The sequence below is a fragment of the Phalacrocorax carbo genome, chromosome 10, assembly GCF_963921805.1.
Source record: "Phalacrocorax carbo chromosome 10, bPhaCar2.1, whole genome shotgun sequence".
Lineage (NCBI taxonomy): Eukaryota > Metazoa > Chordata > Aves > Suliformes > Phalacrocoracidae > Phalacrocorax > Phalacrocorax carbo.
This window is the reverse complement of record NC_087522.1, coordinates 25,235,227-25,252,981: the sequence shown is the minus strand read 5'-3', so window position 1 is coordinate 25,252,981 and position 17,755 is coordinate 25,235,227. Positions and strand designations below refer to the sequence as shown.

The window sequence follows — 17,755 nt, the reverse complement described above, 5'->3', positions numbered from 1 at the left end:
CAGTGGCCATGCTGAACTTCTGTAAGATCAGCTTGGCTATTCTGTTGTTCTCCACAGTTTCCATATGCAGTGAGGTCAGACAACAATCTGCAGAGGAATCAAATAAAGCTGTCGTCACAGAACACCTATATTAGGTTTGGTTTTTTTTAAATAGAAGTACGCAAAAAGATGCGTCCATCACAAGGGGGTTTGGTAGATACATCTCTAGGAAAGAATATAAACTGCTTGGAAGTTACCAAGAAAGTGACCCTCGGACTGAATGTTGCCTGTGATTTGAAGGCTTGTGTGGAATGGAGGCAACCAAAAGTTGGTGTCCACTACCAGCATTGCCTTCAGACCAAGGATTGGTGGTATGTATGCCAATGTAGATAAGACCAAGGAAATAAAGGATATCAATCAGGTAACCCCTTTAAAACATGTCTGCTGGCTGAGAGGCGTTTAGAGTTGTGAGCTGTAACGACGTCAGAGAACATCCTGGCCATGGGCATCAAGGCAGGGTTGGTAAGTTGTGTCAGTACTCCTGACATGTTAGGAAGCACGGAGGTCTGCACGGCGGTATAGTGCTCTGGGATGCAGATGTACTAATTTTTGTGGCTGTCGTGGGGAACTGGGTCTAGACGTTCTTCAGCTGATCTTGTGATTTGTGTTTTTTTTTTTAAATGTACTTCCTTAGAAGATAGTAAAATGGGGGAGGGTGAAGAGAAGCAGGCTTTGAGTAAAAAGTTTCATGTTGTCCATAAATATGGCCAGCTAGATTGGATGTCTGGCTGTAGCGGAGGACACTGTTATGTAGTAGCTCACTCTTCAGTACTCATGATGCCATTTAGAGAGAGGCACTTGAACTTTACTAATCACTAGCAAAACATTTCCCTCCCTCAGCTCCACTCCTCACTGGCCAGCCGGCAGTGCTGGGTGCCTAGGGAATGCACTGCCTCTCAGTGACATGGTGGTTGGATGAGGCAGAAGCTGTTTGGCTCTGTTTTTGCACTGCAGCGTTTCTCCCACTCAGTGCCTTGTTCTGGTGGTAAAGTGTGGCGGCATAGCCGCTGCTCCACTGAACCATCTACTCCAGTAAATTGGGTCCAGCCCCTCAGACCAGGTTAATTTAACTCCTGTCGTATTGTCAAATACAGCCTACTCTCCTGTGGGTGCAAACTCGGTTTAAGAACTACGGGATAACCTCTATCTGTGTTTTGTCACTGCTTTGTTAGAAACAAAGGTGAGAAATAAATGGGCTAGGCAGCCTGCTGTGACTGGCATGTGTTCAGCCGCTAAGCTAGGTTTGGCCAGCTAAACCAGGTAGACTAACTTTGGTCAGTGGCCGATCTGCAGTTGTGTTCAGTAACTGAATGAACTGAAAAGATATGTTGAACATTAACCAGTGTTCCTTATGCTGCTTTGCAGCCTTCTCCTCCCGCCAGGACAGCTAAGTCTCTTACTCTGGCTCTCAGCTCTGGTTCCAATTTGTGTTGTAACTGTATTCTTAAGACAGAGCCTCACAAATACATTTTTTTCTTTTGTGCCCTGCATGCACTCATCTGCAAAGATGATTTCTTTAACCTATTGCTTTGAATATATTTCTCCCCACCCTTTTTGTCCTTTATCCCTTGCACCTTTGTCTCTGTGTATCAAATGTAAGTTTCTTGTCTTCTCTTTGGAAATCTTTTTCACAGGCTATCCAGTCTACATACCATGTGCTGTCAGGAGGCTGAATCTGGCATCCCACAGTTTGTTATGGCCAGTCTTTATTGCCTGCTCTTTCTTGTTCTTCTAACAAGCATCGTATTTTTTCTTGTGACGTGCTGCATAATTTGAGAAGACTAAATGTCTGCAAAACTCATTCTTCATATACTTCTGTTAAACTCTCCCTTGGTGTGATATTAGTGAAGAAGAAAGTTTCAGTGATTGCGCTGCCGGACTACTGAGACTGCTTTCCATGTTTTCCAGTGTTGCCTTGTTTCCACGTTCCTTTCTTTCTCTGTGTATGAATTATACAGTAGATATATTTTTAGGTATACACAGAGGTTTTGGCTTATGGAAAAGGCCAAAGAGGAGAGCAGCTCCTCATAAATGAGTGCCCTGCTGTAATGCCTTGCTTTTTTATACTTGGCCTATTAAGTCTTCAGGGGAGTAGAGAGAAGTGCTGTGTTCATACAGCAAAGCCTTCGATGTTATATAAGCATAAAAAGCTTTAATTCATCAAACAGTGCATAAAAGATCCAGGAGGAATCCAAAACAAATTGGGTCTGTGGTTCCTCTTACCCTTTTGCTGCTTATTGATGAAGGTTTTAGACCCCTGAGCCTTTAGCCTGTCTGCTAAACTTGCTGCTTTACCAATATGGCAGCCTTGTAGAGTACAGGGAGCTTATCTTGGGGAAGATGCACTCTCTTTGCATCTACATGCCTTCTAATTCCTTCTTTCTTGCCATCTTCTCTTTTGCCTATAAGCCCTCAATGTATGGCACAATGGGAGACTGAATGTCCTTGATGGGTGTCTGCAGCCAAAACAACGTTAATACTATCTATCCCTTGAAGAATCAGTATATTTCTTTTGTGCTGCTTTAGGGAGAAGTCTCTAGAAATACTATTAAATGTAGTTTTTCATTGAAATATGACTTTAGGAATAGTAGCCGAGCACTTTATCAGACCTTGTCTGATCGCTGCTGATGCTGCTGTGGATGTGAAAATGATCTGTATATAAGCAGTCTTATTCCCAGTACATTGCCATTAAATCAGCAAAGCTGTGGAAGGGAGAAAAAAAGTATCTTCTAACAGTCATATTATCAGAAATGATTATGGAGTTGCGTTTTTGTCGCTGGTTGTAGTGTAACACAGAGAAACCTTGTGGCATTGGTCACTATAAAGCAAAACATATCCTTAAGAGTCTTCGTGACTAATGGTGAGGTCAACTGTAAAATGAATTTAGCTTGAAACGCTGCTCTGAAGACAGGTAGCATTCCTATAAGGCAGACAGGCCACCCTTCTTTGATTGCAAATGAGTTTATTTTCTTCTCTAGACTATCTGCAGGAATTCACTGTTCACTTGAGGTTTTTTGTTTTATTTTCCTTTGTTAAAAGCTGTTTACACTTTCATTTGTAGATTAAAAATTAGGGCTGGTCTCTCTGTTATCAGTCTCCTGCCTTTGCAGGAAATGAGATTTTATTTTTGTGGCCCTGGAAACTACCAGTCTGGTAACTTGAGTTGAATAAAAAAAGAACAAAATCAAACACGCATGTGGAATGGGGTGGGGTGGGAGGGAGCTAGAAGTTAAAGGAATATCTCAATGTCTAATTATTTGGGGGAGGTTGTTGTCATCTCCCTCCTTCCCCCAAATTAGAGTTCAAGTCTAATCCAAATAAGGCTAAATAAATGATTATTCAAGCATCTGAGGTGCCTGAACTTTAATACTGAGTAACTGTGTCTCAGAAAAGATAGGCTAGGAGCTGTGGATATATGCAGGGTAGGAAAAGAGAGTGTGTTTTTACTTGTCTGGCATCAAGGAAGGGCGTAATACTGGTGGAAGCTGATGCAAACAAAGGCCAAGTTATGCACAAGAGGGAATTAAGAGTTAATTACAGAGGATGGTTTTCCATTTCAGGTGGGTTGCAAGGCTTTTATGGTCCTGATAACATACATTTAGTGGATCTGATTAAATTGTTACTGTATGAAATCCCTACCATTTGGATTACGAAGTAGTTAAAGCTATTAAACCTTTTTTTCTCCTGCTTGATACTTTATGGTACCATCAAACCTTCCTTCAGGGTTTATCTGAACACTGCTGCTGTTTGGCATTGCAAGCAGAGTTCACAGTGGGAGTGGTCTTGATTCTTACTGGGGATGCTTGCTGGGGTCAGTTGTGTGAACTGGTAATAGATGAAACAATGGCCTCCAAAGAGTCCCGAGAAGCAAATTTCTCTGTGCTGTGGATGAGCTCTTTGTCTATAGGTACTGCGTAGTGCTTCTGTTTGCACAACAAGGGAATCAGGTGGGAGTGTAGCATATAAAGGGAAAACTGCTTCTACTTGCTTGCTTTATTTAATCACAGATAAAATGCAAACAATTTTGTGATATGCTGTTACTGTCCTGGCACTTGGAGCTCAAAAGGAAAAATAGGACTGGTTGTCATTCTGTACCTGTGTCACAAGTGTCTCTATATCTCCCTCTTGCTCAGGTTGTCTCCTGCTGCGTATTATGCTCAGAGGATGATTCAGTATCTTTCCCGGAGGGACAGTATTCGACAACGCTCTATGCGATACCAACAAAACCGTCTCCGCTCTTCCTCCTCCTCTTCCACTTCAGAGAACTCAAGCCCATCCGTAGAGGGAAATGATCTGGAATTTGAAGATTTCGAGTAAGTGTGCGCGCTGCCTTGTCCTCTTGCTTGGGTCTGTTGTCAGCACAAGGCTGCTTTGTGGCTTCCTGCCGTTTACCAGTCAAAGGCATCTTGGGCTTCCTGTGGGAACAGGTTAAGTCAAGTCATTCAATCAATAATTAGAGCAGTGATTGCTACAAATGGGTCTTGTCATTTCTGTTATGAAAATTAAGGATGCTTTAGCCTACCTTCCACATATCAGGCTATTTCAACCAGATTTAAAAGACCGGTTAAATAAAGAAAAGGAGAATCTCTTTCTCCCATGGAACAGACGGGGAGCCAAGAGTTTATTAGATCCTTCAAACTGTGAGACAGAACAGGAACCAGTAAGAGGCTTTGCAGGGCTTAGTTATTTGTTCTAAGGCTGTGGGAGGCAGCCAAACATGTTCTGTCACTTTTACTTGCTCTATCTATATAACTTTGTCAAATTAGCTGACGTTCCTGGGATTTTGTTGGTTGTTTTTTTTTTTGTTTGGTTTGTTTTTTTTTAAGACTTGGTGATTGCAAATCTATGTTAAGGCTTAGTTTCCTGTAAGGAGAGCAAATGGCCTCTTGTGTCAAAGTGAGGAATGGCTCTGCATCCAAACCGTATAGAAGAGCACTCCTGTAAGCCACTGTATTTCCTTCAGAGTGGTTCTCCTGACAGACTTTTAAAGTCTGCTCACCAACATGTGCTTTTGGAGTTCTAGTGATACCCTGTGTAATCCCAGCAAACAAATTCATTGCAAACCCTTTCCAGTAAATGGAAGTACAGTAATGGATTGCTTACATGGCGTGGAGACCAAAAGCTCAGGAATTCAGATTAAAATCCATTTTAGCAGAAAAGAGAATATGACCTTTCTAGTCTGTCTTCAGTCATTTCCTTTTAAATGTGGGATTTTCCCTGAGTACCTTAAGTATTTCACTGATTTTATTTTTTAAAAATTTTTACCCCCTCTGTGTATATTGTGATTAAAACATAGGATGATTCTGAGAATGGTCGTAGAACTCCTCAAAAATCTGGGCTTTTATGTTGCTGCTGCCAGCAGAGGATGCTGTCAACTTTGCTACTATCATAACTTTCAAGTTCACTTGCTACGGCGGTACATACTTGAGATGGCATGTTGTTAAAGCTCCCATGCCCTTTGTGTCAGGGTGAAGTCCCTTTATGAAGGACACTGCAGAAAAGCAAGATAGTAATCACATTCTGACTTTTTAAGTGGTAGTAGACTTTTCCTTAGAATGCTGTTCTGTGAAGCTGTCATTTCATGCTTCAGCAATTAAATATTCGGAAGTACAGGGCGAGTGAATGTCTTCCCCTGTCGTTGTGGCCTTGTTTGTGTAAGATGTAAATGAGGGGAGATGATGCAGAAGAGTTACTGCCTAGTAGCTTTTCCCAAGCAGCTTCGTAGTCTGGAAGAGCAGAAATATGGTGGCTGCTGGGCCCATTTTGTGAGGCAGATGTGTTGCAAGCAAAGACCTTAATATTTCCATTATTCCATTTCATTTGTCTGGGGTGGCTTGTTCTGCTGGGAGAAGAAAAGATACTAAGCTCTTAATTCACAGAGCCAGGTAAATGCCTGCAGAAAAGTGTGTTCCCCTGCAGATAATATTCACACAGTGAGAGCACCCAGTCAGGGAAGCAATTCAATCAGCCATGCTAAGGTTGTCTTTCATTTCATACTGAGCAAATAGAAGGGTTTATTCCTTACTGTGCAGTAGCTGAATTTGTTGGTTGAATATTTCATAGTGAATTCTGGTCTGTGCATTCAGGACATGCTGTCTTTTTCCTTCTCTGCTTTATTATTTCTCCTGGCTGATTAGAGGGAGCTGCTGTGTGAGGGTCCTTAGAGCTGGAACTTGTCTTGTGACTCATTTGATTTCTTTTGCTGACACTTCACAATGAAATCTCTTATACAGAGTTCTTGCTTCTCCTTTTGGCTCCTGTATCCCTCCTCCTTTGTTGCTCACCTGAGCAGAGTCATGTATTTCTCTCTTTATTTTTCTCTTGTGCTGATCTATATGCTCTGGCTTCCCTGCTTCTCTGGATTGGATGTAGGACAGGGAGTTGCTACTGTGTCTAGCTGTCTGCAGTGGAATCCAGTGAATTTTTTTTTAAATGTAAAAGCATTAGCAAATTGCTATGATACTTTCTTTCTCAACTGGTTAATGCAATTGGTAAATACTCTTTTCTTTCATTTTCCTAGAGATCAGGAGAAAGGTGTAAAGGGTGTTAAACACCGGTTGGTCTCTGGGCAAGGAGTGAGCCCTGTGCTTGTGCAGGGTGCCTGGGAGACAAGCCTTCCTTGGCTCTCATCTTTTGTGGGGTTCTAAGGTTTGTTTCTCCTCTTAAGAATCCTTGTTGTATCTTTTCAGCTTTGCTTACCTAATGACCTAGTAAGGGGCATGAAAAACTTTGCCTCTGCACTGTTTGTGTGCATATGGCCTCTAAATTCGAGCTAAAGCCTCTCCTGTGTGTCAGTCTAATGGTGTCATTTCTCTCCATGCAGTTTCTCCAGAATCTCGTTTGAATTAATTCATAAATACCTTCAGTTTGTGATAGCATTAGCAGTAGTGTTGGTCTAAGAATGTGAATTAGAGTGGTTTTTATAGATATTAACAATATTCTTCTATTACACCGGCTTTTGTGGACAGAGGAGGAGGAGGGAGAAACAAGCTATACTGTGTTATTTGGTCTAATAAGATGTTATATCTTTACATGTGCTGCCTGTGTTGAACCTGCCACTGTTGTGATCTTACTGCTTATTGAATAAAGCTGACAGCTGTAAACTTAGTCATGTCTCAATGAAAGCATTAATACAGTTTGTAATATACAGATTGTAATATTAGATTATTAACAGATAAATTGATGAGTAGGTTTTAAGGTTAGCTTTGGCAGAATCGTAAGCTAAAATGGAAAGGCTTCTAGTATTCTGGGATAAGAATCTAAGAGTCTTCGAATGGAGAATGACATCACTTTTAGTCTTCCAGCATAACTGGTAAAAATAGATTCATCAAGTCATAGATGGTGAACTTTCTAATTTCAAAGTCTTTTTTGAGTGCCTAATGTTTGGATCACATAACAAATTTAGATTATCCATTTATTTATTTATTTTTAAGAGCTAACTATTATTTCTTTAGACTTCTTCATCAAGTTTGACTGGGTCTCTTCTGGGAGACTTCCTTTAGTCTAGGACAGCTCTGATGCTGGAGGCTGGGTGTTGCTTCTAGGCCTCCTTGGATAGCATGAACTAATTCTTTTCATGTGTAATTCTAAATCTGTCACTATAATCAGAATGTGACGGTGTTTCTGCAGATGAATTCTGGACATCTGTTTCCCTTCTTGTCTGCAGTAGATGTGGGAACAAATACAGGTTAGTTTTACTGTCAGACTGAAAAGCAGATATATAGGGCAGTGCACACCTCGCTGTCTGAAGGCCTTGCTCAAATCCTTCTCTATGGTTCTGTAAAGGCTTTCAAGCCAAGGCTGAAGGTGTGACTGTGGCTGACTCCTGCATCTGCTTTTGACAGTGGGCTGCCTGGTAGAATATGGATATTAAGGAGCTTGGAGATTACACTTTTTTTAATGCCTGCAGCTTTTCCCATTTCTATCCTCTTCTTTTTCCTTCCTCCCAGGAGGATCTGTGCCAGGGTGGATCCATTCAGTGGTGCCATTGTCACAGACAAGGAAGGTCTTTATTTTGTCTCTACAACAAGAAGGGCTTTACCCCACAGGCCTGAAATCTTGTTTTTGGTGCTTTATCTTTTTATTTTCTTTTGAGACACAAAGAGCAGTCAGACAGAGGGTATGAGCACTGTAGGCACTGTTTTACTGAGACCATAATGGGAATTCTGGTTTTGTGGAAGCAGGCTCTTGCTTTGCAGAGGTGATTAATCACTTATGGAAAGCTTACAATATTCAGGGTGACGTTATTTGGCTTTATTTGTCAACTTAAAATCCTTTCCTCTAAGGCATATTCTGAACTAAGGCTTGTGGTTTCTCAGATGGGCATCTTGCAGAAGTCTCGTCGTAAGTGCATAAGATAGGCATGGCGGATACTCATGTATCTTCTGCCTGTTTTGGTTGCTTTATTGACACTGTCACAGTAAAGTGCCAGGTCTAAGTTCCTCCAATAGCTTCCTGCCTAACCTAAAAGGTTCTAAGACCACAACCTGCCAGCTGACTGCCACTGCGTTAAAGCTGTAAGTCTTACTTCTGGTTTCCTGAATATGTTTTTCATTTATTTCAGAGAACAGTATGGTAGATTCTTTTTGGCCTCTTCCATAGGTGAAGTATTTGGTTTGGAAGTCTGTTTTGTGTCGTAGTCGGTGCTCACTTCAAGCTGGCATTTTGGTTTAACTTTATTAAGAAGAAAAGTACACAGCTTGATTAAACATTCATGTGAGACATCTGGGCAATCACCTGTCTTTTGGAATGTCTTAATTTAAAGCATCTTTTCTTGTTGGCTTCTTTAAGATCCTTGACTTGAGCATCGGTTCCTGAAAATATTAAGAGAATACACATGTGGTTTGCTTAATGGCTAAGACAGAAAGAGATTTTGGAAGGTTTGAGTGAGGGGAGAGAGAGGTTGGAGATTTACCACTTAATGAAATAACTTCTTCCCTCCCCTTATGAAGGAATTCCATGCTCGTGTTTAAATCCCGTCTCTACCTTTTCAGCCTGACTCTGTGTCATTGTTTGCTAGCGACACAGCAAAGGGAGCACTAACCTGCAGAAATGCAGTCAATTCACTAAGTACCTGCTGTTTTCTCTTAGCACACCAACTACTAGGAGCACACAGGTAGAACTCCCACTCTGTACAGCCAGTGTTGGTCTTTACTGCTCTTCTTCCCAGCTGTTTGCTGTGCATTTGTGTATTTCAGTGGTTTTTTCCTTTCTGTGACAACCTTCAACTTCTGCAAAAGAAACTCCCTCAAATAGGAGTGAGGTTTTCTTGGCAGGAGCGAGGAGAGATTGGAATGGCCAAAGTTTTTTATGAGACTTGAAATAAGGTCAGAGCGTTTCATCTACAGCTCCAGAACAGTGGGACAAGTTCTGTCATTGTGGAGAGAGAAGCGTAGGGAATCCCAGAGGTAAGGAAAGAGGCTTACTCTGTAGGGTGACTATAGCTTAAGCTGACACCTCAAGATGGATGGGGTGTCAAGTGCTAAGTTCTGACAGGGCATAGTAAAGGTGGGTAAGAGAGAGGACTTGATGATAGCCTTTTGGTGTTATTGGTAGAAGGGTAGCATATCTGAACTGCATGGTTTCGAAAAGCAATTAGCCTGGGTTGGTTTTTTAATTTATTTATTTTTCTCCTTATCACCCTGCTGTTTACATTTGAGATTAACAAAAGACATGGCAGGAGATATGAGAATCTGTAAGGACTTCCCGTCACTTAAATGCTGATGGAAATGGGTTTTTAGGATCCACGATGCACCAGTATACTGCAGAAAAAGCAGTGATTTCTTTCTGGAAGTCTTAGAATGGGCATTTTGTTATCTGTCTCTCTTACTTGAGCAGCTACAAATAATATTCTTGTTAGTAATTTGTTACTTGAATTCAGATAAAGATATTAAAAGCAGGATTGCTATTTGTTGTACATGCCTGCTTTTGTTGTATTCTTCCCAGAGCCCTTTTATCTGTGGTTTTGATGCTGTTTCCTCTGCCTCTGTTTCTTGGCTCATATGGCTCTGCCTCGTTGTTTTTGATTAAGATGGACCTTCTGAAAACTGGCTTTCAAGACAGATCTGAAATTTGTGGAACTTGATGGTCACTTTCTGTGTTGGGTTTTTCCTCTGTTACAGATTTCTGAAGCAGTTAGTACTGGGATGTTGTTTCCAGATATGTAGAAATTTATGTTAATTATATTCATAATCTTAAACACAGTTGCAGGCTAAGAATGCTATCAAGCCCAGGATGAATGGGAATGATACTGAAACTACTCTTTGAACTTCATTTTTCAAGGATTAGTGAGAGTCTTAGCTTGGCTTGTGATCTACGCATAGTAGCCTGCAGCTTCATTTTCCCTATTCTTTTTATCTTTATCTTTGGTGACAGTCTTTTATATTCGCCTTATCTTGGTCTTAATGTCTAATAATACTGCCTGGATGCAGTGACAGGCAGTGACTGTTTCCTTGCAGCAGTACTGCAGGATATTGCTAGCTCTCCAGCATAATGTTGTTTTACCATTAAGACACATTCCAGCAAGGCTAGTGTCTCCATAGCAGTGCGGTGAAAGAATGAATGCCTTTTGAAAGATGACAGTTGCCAGAACAGCTCACATCAAGTTCTATACTCTTGGTTGTCTGGGCTTGTAGAAACAGTTTTGATGTCAAGATGGTACCCTTCATCCATCTGAGTTTTTCTGCTACTTCTGAGCTGCATTCATTGTTCTCTTTTTGCTTTTATTTTGTGTCTGTGAAACTCTTAAGTCAAACTAGGTCACTGAGCAGGTGACGTCTGGTGTTAATGAGAGCGATTAGGAAAGAAGCGGTAATAGTCTGTTGCTGGCCATGCAGAACAGGCAGAGGTAAGCATTCTTCAAGCCTATAAGTCTATCAGAATAGGGTTGTTTGTGCAGTTTTCATTTCTGTTTCCTTTGGAAGAGCAGAGGCATAATAGAGCAATATAGTTTAAAACAAACAAAAAAAGAGATTGGTACTTACTTTTGACACTTCATTCCAGTATTGAAGCCTGATGGGGCAGCCGTTTGTATGTTTGTGCTACAAACTGTGCTCAGTGAGCACCAGTTGTGAAGTTTCCAAGAGATTAGAGTTAGCCATAGTGATATTTTTCCTAGTCGTGCTCATATTTGGATGAATGTTAGAAAATGGCTGATCAAGTGGTCTTGGAGGAAGGGTGGTTGTAGTGCTGGATGCCCTGGTTTTTTTTGGGTTTTTTTGGTTTTTTTAATAAAACACTGAATACAGTGGTTTCCTTAATACTCACCTGACAGGTCTAGACTGGGCAGTAGGGATTCTCTACGTTCATCTGGCTTCTGATGTTTCTGTTTTCTAATGACTCGCTGTAGCTATGGAGTGTATCAGTCTTATTCTAAAAGGTGTCATAAATTTGTGAGCCCATCACACAGTGACGTGATTAAAATAAAGATAAGTGGATACTGTGCCTAGATAAGAGGGCTTCATTCTGGTTCCAAATCAGTCTTTCTCTGAAGCAATTAATCCTTGGCATTTAATGGACAAGTGCTGCTGGTTTCTCTTGACCAGGTAATAAATCCACTCTTACGTGATGCTTCTCTGAAACACTTGATGTTTTGAAGTGCCATTTTTGATCTTGTAAATGCATTTTCCTCTGAATAGCCCTCTGAGAGGTAATCAAGGCTGGGGCATTGTTTCCCTCTGGTCAGGAGAGCCATTAGTATCTCAGCAGTCTGCTGTTTTATGGAAAGTTTTAGCTGATAAAAAGATGTAAGTTTTCTCTGGTGTTCACTTGAAAAAGCTGCTAGTGAACGACTGGTATTTTAGCCTTCAAAGAAACATGGGAAGAGGGAAAGGCACCATGTCTTGGATGACTGCCTAACAACTTTATCAATTACAGTAGTAAGTAGCTATGTTGGAAGTCTCTTCTTCTAGTTCCTGTCTCTCCAGCTAGGTAGCATTGCTCTTTGCAGTTTCTCTAATATTTTTATTCTTCAATTTTGTTTGACTTCCAGTGTTGTACTTGGGAGTTTGCTCCAGGGTCCTAACACATTTAGTGCCAGCAAAAGCTTTTTGTGTAGCAGACACTTTTTTGTTCAGTTTTTCTTGTTGTCTGCTTCTCTTCTGCTTTAAGTACTTTTCCTTCTATAAGGGTCATATCCTTCAAAGATGAGTAGATAAATTTACACCTTTCATTTTTACCAGATTGTGTATATATATATTTTTTTTAAATGAGTTGTCATCATTTTAACCTCTGTGGATGTCAATACTTGTACCCTTTTTGATAGGACCAGTGCTCCCAACTTGCTTATTTGTATCTACTTGTGGAAAAAAGTCTCTGCTCAGACATAAGTCAGTTGTCTTGAATCATTCTCTTAAGCATGAACCTGTTTTTAGGTGAGAGATCCTTGTCCTCAGACCCATAAGTAGGGTGGTCCCCTTTTCCTGTATTGAGTTTACAACTTCTCCGGGGCTTAAGGACTGTGAGAGAAGTAGCATACACGGGATGGAAAATGTATCTTTTTGATTAAAGACTAGTGCTACTGATCCAGGAGATGTTATTCCAGCTACTATGTCTCTCTGCAGAGTTACAACCAACTTGCAGTGTGGCTTTTCCTTTTGTCCTTTAGGATGCCTCTATCTCAACTGAAATATTCAGAACGTCAAGGTTTTACTTACTTCGTGTTTACCTCTCTATTTTGAGAGGTTTATTTCCTAGGAACGCTTCCAGTTTTCCCTAACTTCATTCACAGGAGATGCTCAGAATCTTGGAGGATCACACAGAGGAAAAACTAAAGTTTTGACATCTTCTGGTATTTGCTGCTCCTCTCAGTTGTAAAGCTAGTAGTTAACTTTCTATCATAGTGTTCCCAACACTATGTACCTCACTTAACAGGATGGTGCTGGAAAGCAATTACATGTTCTTGGAATCACCAGCAAATGTTCTCCTCGCCACCTTTTTTCCTACTTCTGTAATCTTTGTGAAACATAGTAGACATTTTGTTTTGTAGTCCTGTGCAGCTCTGCTGAGTACACCCTTCCCATGTCATCTGTTTCCATCTAAATCAGCAGTGAATCCTGTGAACTGCAAGGTTACAGGATCTGTTTCTTCTTTAGTATGGCCAGTTTAATATGACACTCTCCAGGCACCCTCTTTAGAGGCAGACTTGACCAACCTCTAAAGCCAAAGAAGTCTGCATTTTCTGGTAACCTTCTCTGAACTCCTGATATGATCTTTACTTTGGGCGACTCCTGCCCTCTGTGCTATCTCCTTTGAAGTAACCTCCTGCAGTCTTAAAAAATTGATAGCAAGTAAGTGGAGATACTTAACGTTTGAAGTACCAAGAATATGTTGTTGGGTTTTTTCCTGTTACATCAAGATGGTGCAACTGAATCCAGTGCCAACCCTTAGAGATGCCAGTAGATGCCACTTAACCAATTATTTAGCATTTCTATTGTGTGCAAGTGTCTAACCTCTGCAATAGAAATTGATTTAGCATTTTAAATTGAATCGCATGAAACACGATAAAATGCTGAAAATATGGAACGATTGGCTTGGTCTGATATAATTTGATTCTTATGAACTTGCATGGCTTACTATTGCTGCCTCTGATAATTAAATGGCTTTTCAAAATGGTCATTGTTGACCTAATTCTGTTGGCAGTGTAGTCAGTGGGAGTTTTAATTTTGACTACAATGGGAACAGTTAGATGAACAGATTGCATTAGAAATCTCATGCTGTCTGTTTAATTTCACTTCCTGATACAACAATCTCCAAATATTAGAGAGAATTCTTGCCAAGTTAGAAAAGCAGAACATTGCTTTTTTCCCCTTTCTGATGGTCTTGACTGTCTTCTGTATCTACTCTGTTATTAATGTGGAAGCCAAGTTACCTGATGGAAAAAATGCCTTTTCCTCCAGACTTCAGGATGCAAAGTTTTGCATCTCCATCTCTGTTTTCAGAGCCAGCGTTGCTGCTCCATTATATTTGCATTAGCCAACTTTTCTCTCAACAAGCAAACACAACAGTAGCAGAAAAAGTCAGAGATTTGACTCTTATCCAATTTAAGATAAACTTTCATCCTTCTTATGCCCCATTAAAGGTCCATAAATCTCCTGATTGTTTGGGAATTGCTTTCTTTTCCTGCTTCATTCTGTATTAATGTTAATGCTATTTTCCCCCTACCAACTCTTATTCTCCATATCACTGTTTTGATTTATGCCACACTGGTATCTGAGCAAATTATGAATAACCTGAATTTTGAGCCTGACCCTTAAAGTTGTTTTGACCATTTGTTGGCTCTTGCAGTTTTCTTCCTGAGACAAATTAGTCTTTTAATAATTACAGTATTAAGTCTCCCTTGTCACCTTACATGCTGATTACTTCTGATTCTTTCCCTGCATCTTGCTCAATGGATTGCTTAGTACCTTCATTATTATTTTTTCACTACAGAAGTTTCCCTGGGCTGTTCATATTTGCTGGTGCACTTAGATCAAAAGGCGTTGGAGGCCACCTTTTTAGCCGTTACAGCACTTGCTGTGGCACACTTTTGTTTCTTTTACTTTTGCAAGGTAATTGAGTTGCTTTGAGGAAGAGGCTTTTTTTTAAAAAATGTAGACACACACTGAGGGATCCGCTTTTGCAGGTTATGTTAATTAAACTATCCACTGCAAATCATTAGCTGATGAGTCTGTAGGTAGTTGACGCTACAGAGAAAGTAGAGCATTAGATCTTACTTGAGAGAACTTTGGAAACTTCATTTCTTGCCGGAGTGTTTCGCACTGGCACTGCAGTCATGCTAACATCTGCTCTCCTCCCTGTCAGCAGGCTGTATGCGGTACAGAAATAACACAACGTGTCACCCATCTTCACTGATCTGTAGGGTTTGGTGTGTTGTTTTTTGTTTTTTTTTTAAAACTTTCCTTTTTAGAAGGTGCAGAAATAATCTTCAGCTGGCACCAGGGTAATATCAGCTGTTCTGGCTTTTCAGCACTAGATGCTTGAAAACAGTCTTGCATGGGAGCTTAGGAGTTTAGGTATAAATGACTCTGTACATCAGTGATTCAGAAGAATGTTTGGTAATATTCCTCTTTAGCACAGGGGAGTGTATCTTACACTTCTATTAAATAGGAATTCCAACATTCCTATTTACAGGATAGTCACTGTTTCTCATTCCCAGTTCTGCCCTTTGAGTTACAGGGCAGTGGCAGTTGGGATGTGGTATCTCTGTAATTTATTTTTTTTTAAGGGGATATTAAAAATAGGTTGCTGTCTCCTGAGTCAGTAGAGGCTGTGCCTGTCACGGAGAAAACTGAAGAAAAGTCTAGTCTATATTTTTTTCCTTTTAGGCTTTTTGTATTGGGGAAGGGTTGTATGTGCAGTGAATGGGAGAGTACAGGATGGAGTTCTTGCATCAGAAAGCTCTGTTGATTAGAAAAATTGTGTCCTAAAATGTTTTTGTGGATTCTGAGACCATTGGCTAGTGGCATTTTAAAAAAACTTGAATAATTAGTTGCTTTGGGTCTCTTGATTTGGACTATAAGAGACTTTTGTAGCTTTATTTTTTATTGGCTGGAGCTAATTCCTCACTCCTTCTGAAACCTGCTGTAGGGATTATCTTAAACTGGAGAGTTCTGCAGGGTGTAGTCCTGCTGCTGTTCCTCTTGCTGATATTTGTCCCTTTCAAAAGCATCTTCTAATTCTAGTAGACGTCCAAAGCAAATGCAAACCCTGGAAACAGTTTTGCTGCTTTTCTCCCAGGGCTGCACATCAGTGTTGTTTCAAAAACTGCTACATGGACTTCTTAATAACAGTATTTCTTGTCTGACTTTCACTAGCTCTTACTGTGTGTGGCAAGATCTGGAACGTGGCACTTCTCTTTTCTTTTTTTTTTTTTTTTTTTTCTTTTTTTCCCTTTGGCCTTTTCTCTTTAACTGGAAAAGTTGATCATGTCAGCACTCAAGTTCCCAGGGTTCTGTCTGTTATTGATCCACATCTTAAGAGGCTGGAGGCCTCTGATAAAAACAAAAACAGCAGCAGCCTTTAGGTTGCTGCTTTCAGGAGCCCCGCTGGTTACCCAGAAACCTCAGGGTGAGATGCGGCTTTGGCTGTGAACTGCAAATGCTGTGTCTGCAGTGGGAGGAGAAATGGAAGCGTTGAGCTTGGATTTAGATTTGGTTTTGGTAAAATAGCTTGAAATGCTAATGAGCTTTGCAGAACAACCTCTGCTCTTGTGTTCCTGGTTCCTCAAGTGTGTGGGATACAGCCACGTAATGGACTCTTTCTCAGCCCACGTTTCTTGCTCACTGACTTTAAAATAATTTTTTTGTTTTGCCTTTTTAAAATGCACAGCTTGCTGGAGTGGGTTAGGAATGTGCTGCTAGTGTGTTGCATAAGGAATATTTAGTTTCCTAGTGATTCCAAGGCTCTGCAAGTAATGTTCTCCCCACCGCTGCCTGGGAGGAAGACAAGCAGGGCTGCAGTTATAGACAGGGATCTGGAATCCAGGGAGAGCAGACTTGCTACTTGTGCAAGGTCGCACAGTAAGTTTCTGATGGGAGCGTAAAGCACTGCAGAGGTCTGTTTCAGAACTCCAGAGTCACTGACTGAGTCTCATTATTTTCCTTGCCATTTTAGTGCTGTATAATTACAGGTCCTCTTGTGACCTATGTATGCAATATCAGGACTTTAGTTTGCTGGGGACTCTGGAGGTCCTCCAGTTTGGCCTCCTACTTGTTGTAGGGTTGTTATTGCCAAAATCAGGCTGGGTCAGCCATGGCTTTGTCTAGCTCCTGTCTTGAGACTTCCAAGGATGGCAGCTCCGCAGCCTCTCTGGGTAACCCATTCAGTGTTGTGCTGCCCTCCTGGGGAAGACGACTTTCTTGTGTCTGCTGCAGGACAGTAGATGCTGGGCCCTTTCCCCTCATTCCCCAAGGCATAGACATTTATTGTGAAACAGGAAAGGTTGTTGAGGACGTACAGTTATGTCTGGTACCACCTAACATTTCTGACTTCACTGGAAAAGCTTGTGAAAGGTGAGATTATCTCAAGCTGTGATGGCACTTAAACTGGACCTTGCAGGAAGGGGTGCAAAAGAATAGTCTGCAGATTATGCTCTTTTGCCTGCACTTCTGGGAATGAAAATGTGAAATTTAACAGATCTCTTTGTGTTAGTCAAAGTTATCATCAGGACTGGTGTGCTTGCTGTTGCTCTCCCAGTCCAAATACAGAAGTTTCTTGTTCATTTGCTCAGGTGCTGACATTGATTCGTTGACTCTCTCTGATTTTTGTTGATATTTCAAGACCTTGTCAGACAATGAGGAAAGTGGGCATTAGGCTACCCATATGTAAAGCTGTCAGGAGTCTTTGGTACAGTAAGTTGTATGAGTTTGGAATATTAGACACATGTGACTTACGCAAGAGAACCATTAAATCTCAGTGGCATACTCAGGATGACTAGATGACGTTGTTCAGTTTTTCTTTTCTTGGAGAATACTTATTACATGGTATTTTTAATTACATGTGAAGTAAAAATAGTAAAAATAAAATGTTGTGTTTTTTTTTTTTTCTTTTGCTGAAGGGACAATGGAGACCGATCCAGGCACCGAGCTCCCCGGAATGCCCGCATGTCTGCACCATCGCTGGGGCGCTTTGTCCCGAGGTAAGGCTTGGACATGTGAGAGTAAAAGGCTGTGGAAATCTTGGAGGTACCAGTTGCAGTTCAGCTCTCTGGTGCTTTCAG

The 17,755-nt window shown here is 40.9% G+C and overlaps 1 protein-coding gene across 4 annotated transcripts in view; it reads left to right on the top strand.

Annotated features, from left to right (window-relative positions):
- AMBRA1 (autophagy and beclin 1 regulator 1) overlaps window positions 1-17,755 on the top strand; it is a 151,821-nt gene that overhangs the window by 38,969 nt on the left and 95,097 nt on the right. For 3 of the 4 annotated variants that reach the window (XM_064462605.1, XM_064462609.1, XM_064462606.1), the window contains 2 exons: window positions 4,173-4,352; window positions 17,591-17,674. In XM_064462605.1, the coding sequence (XP_064318675.1) occupies window positions 4,173-4,352; window positions 17,591-17,674 (264 nt within the window). The remainder of the gene's footprint in view (window positions 1-4,172; window positions 4,353-17,590; window positions 17,675-17,755) is intronic. The other variant, XM_064462607.1, reaches the window with a different exon arrangement.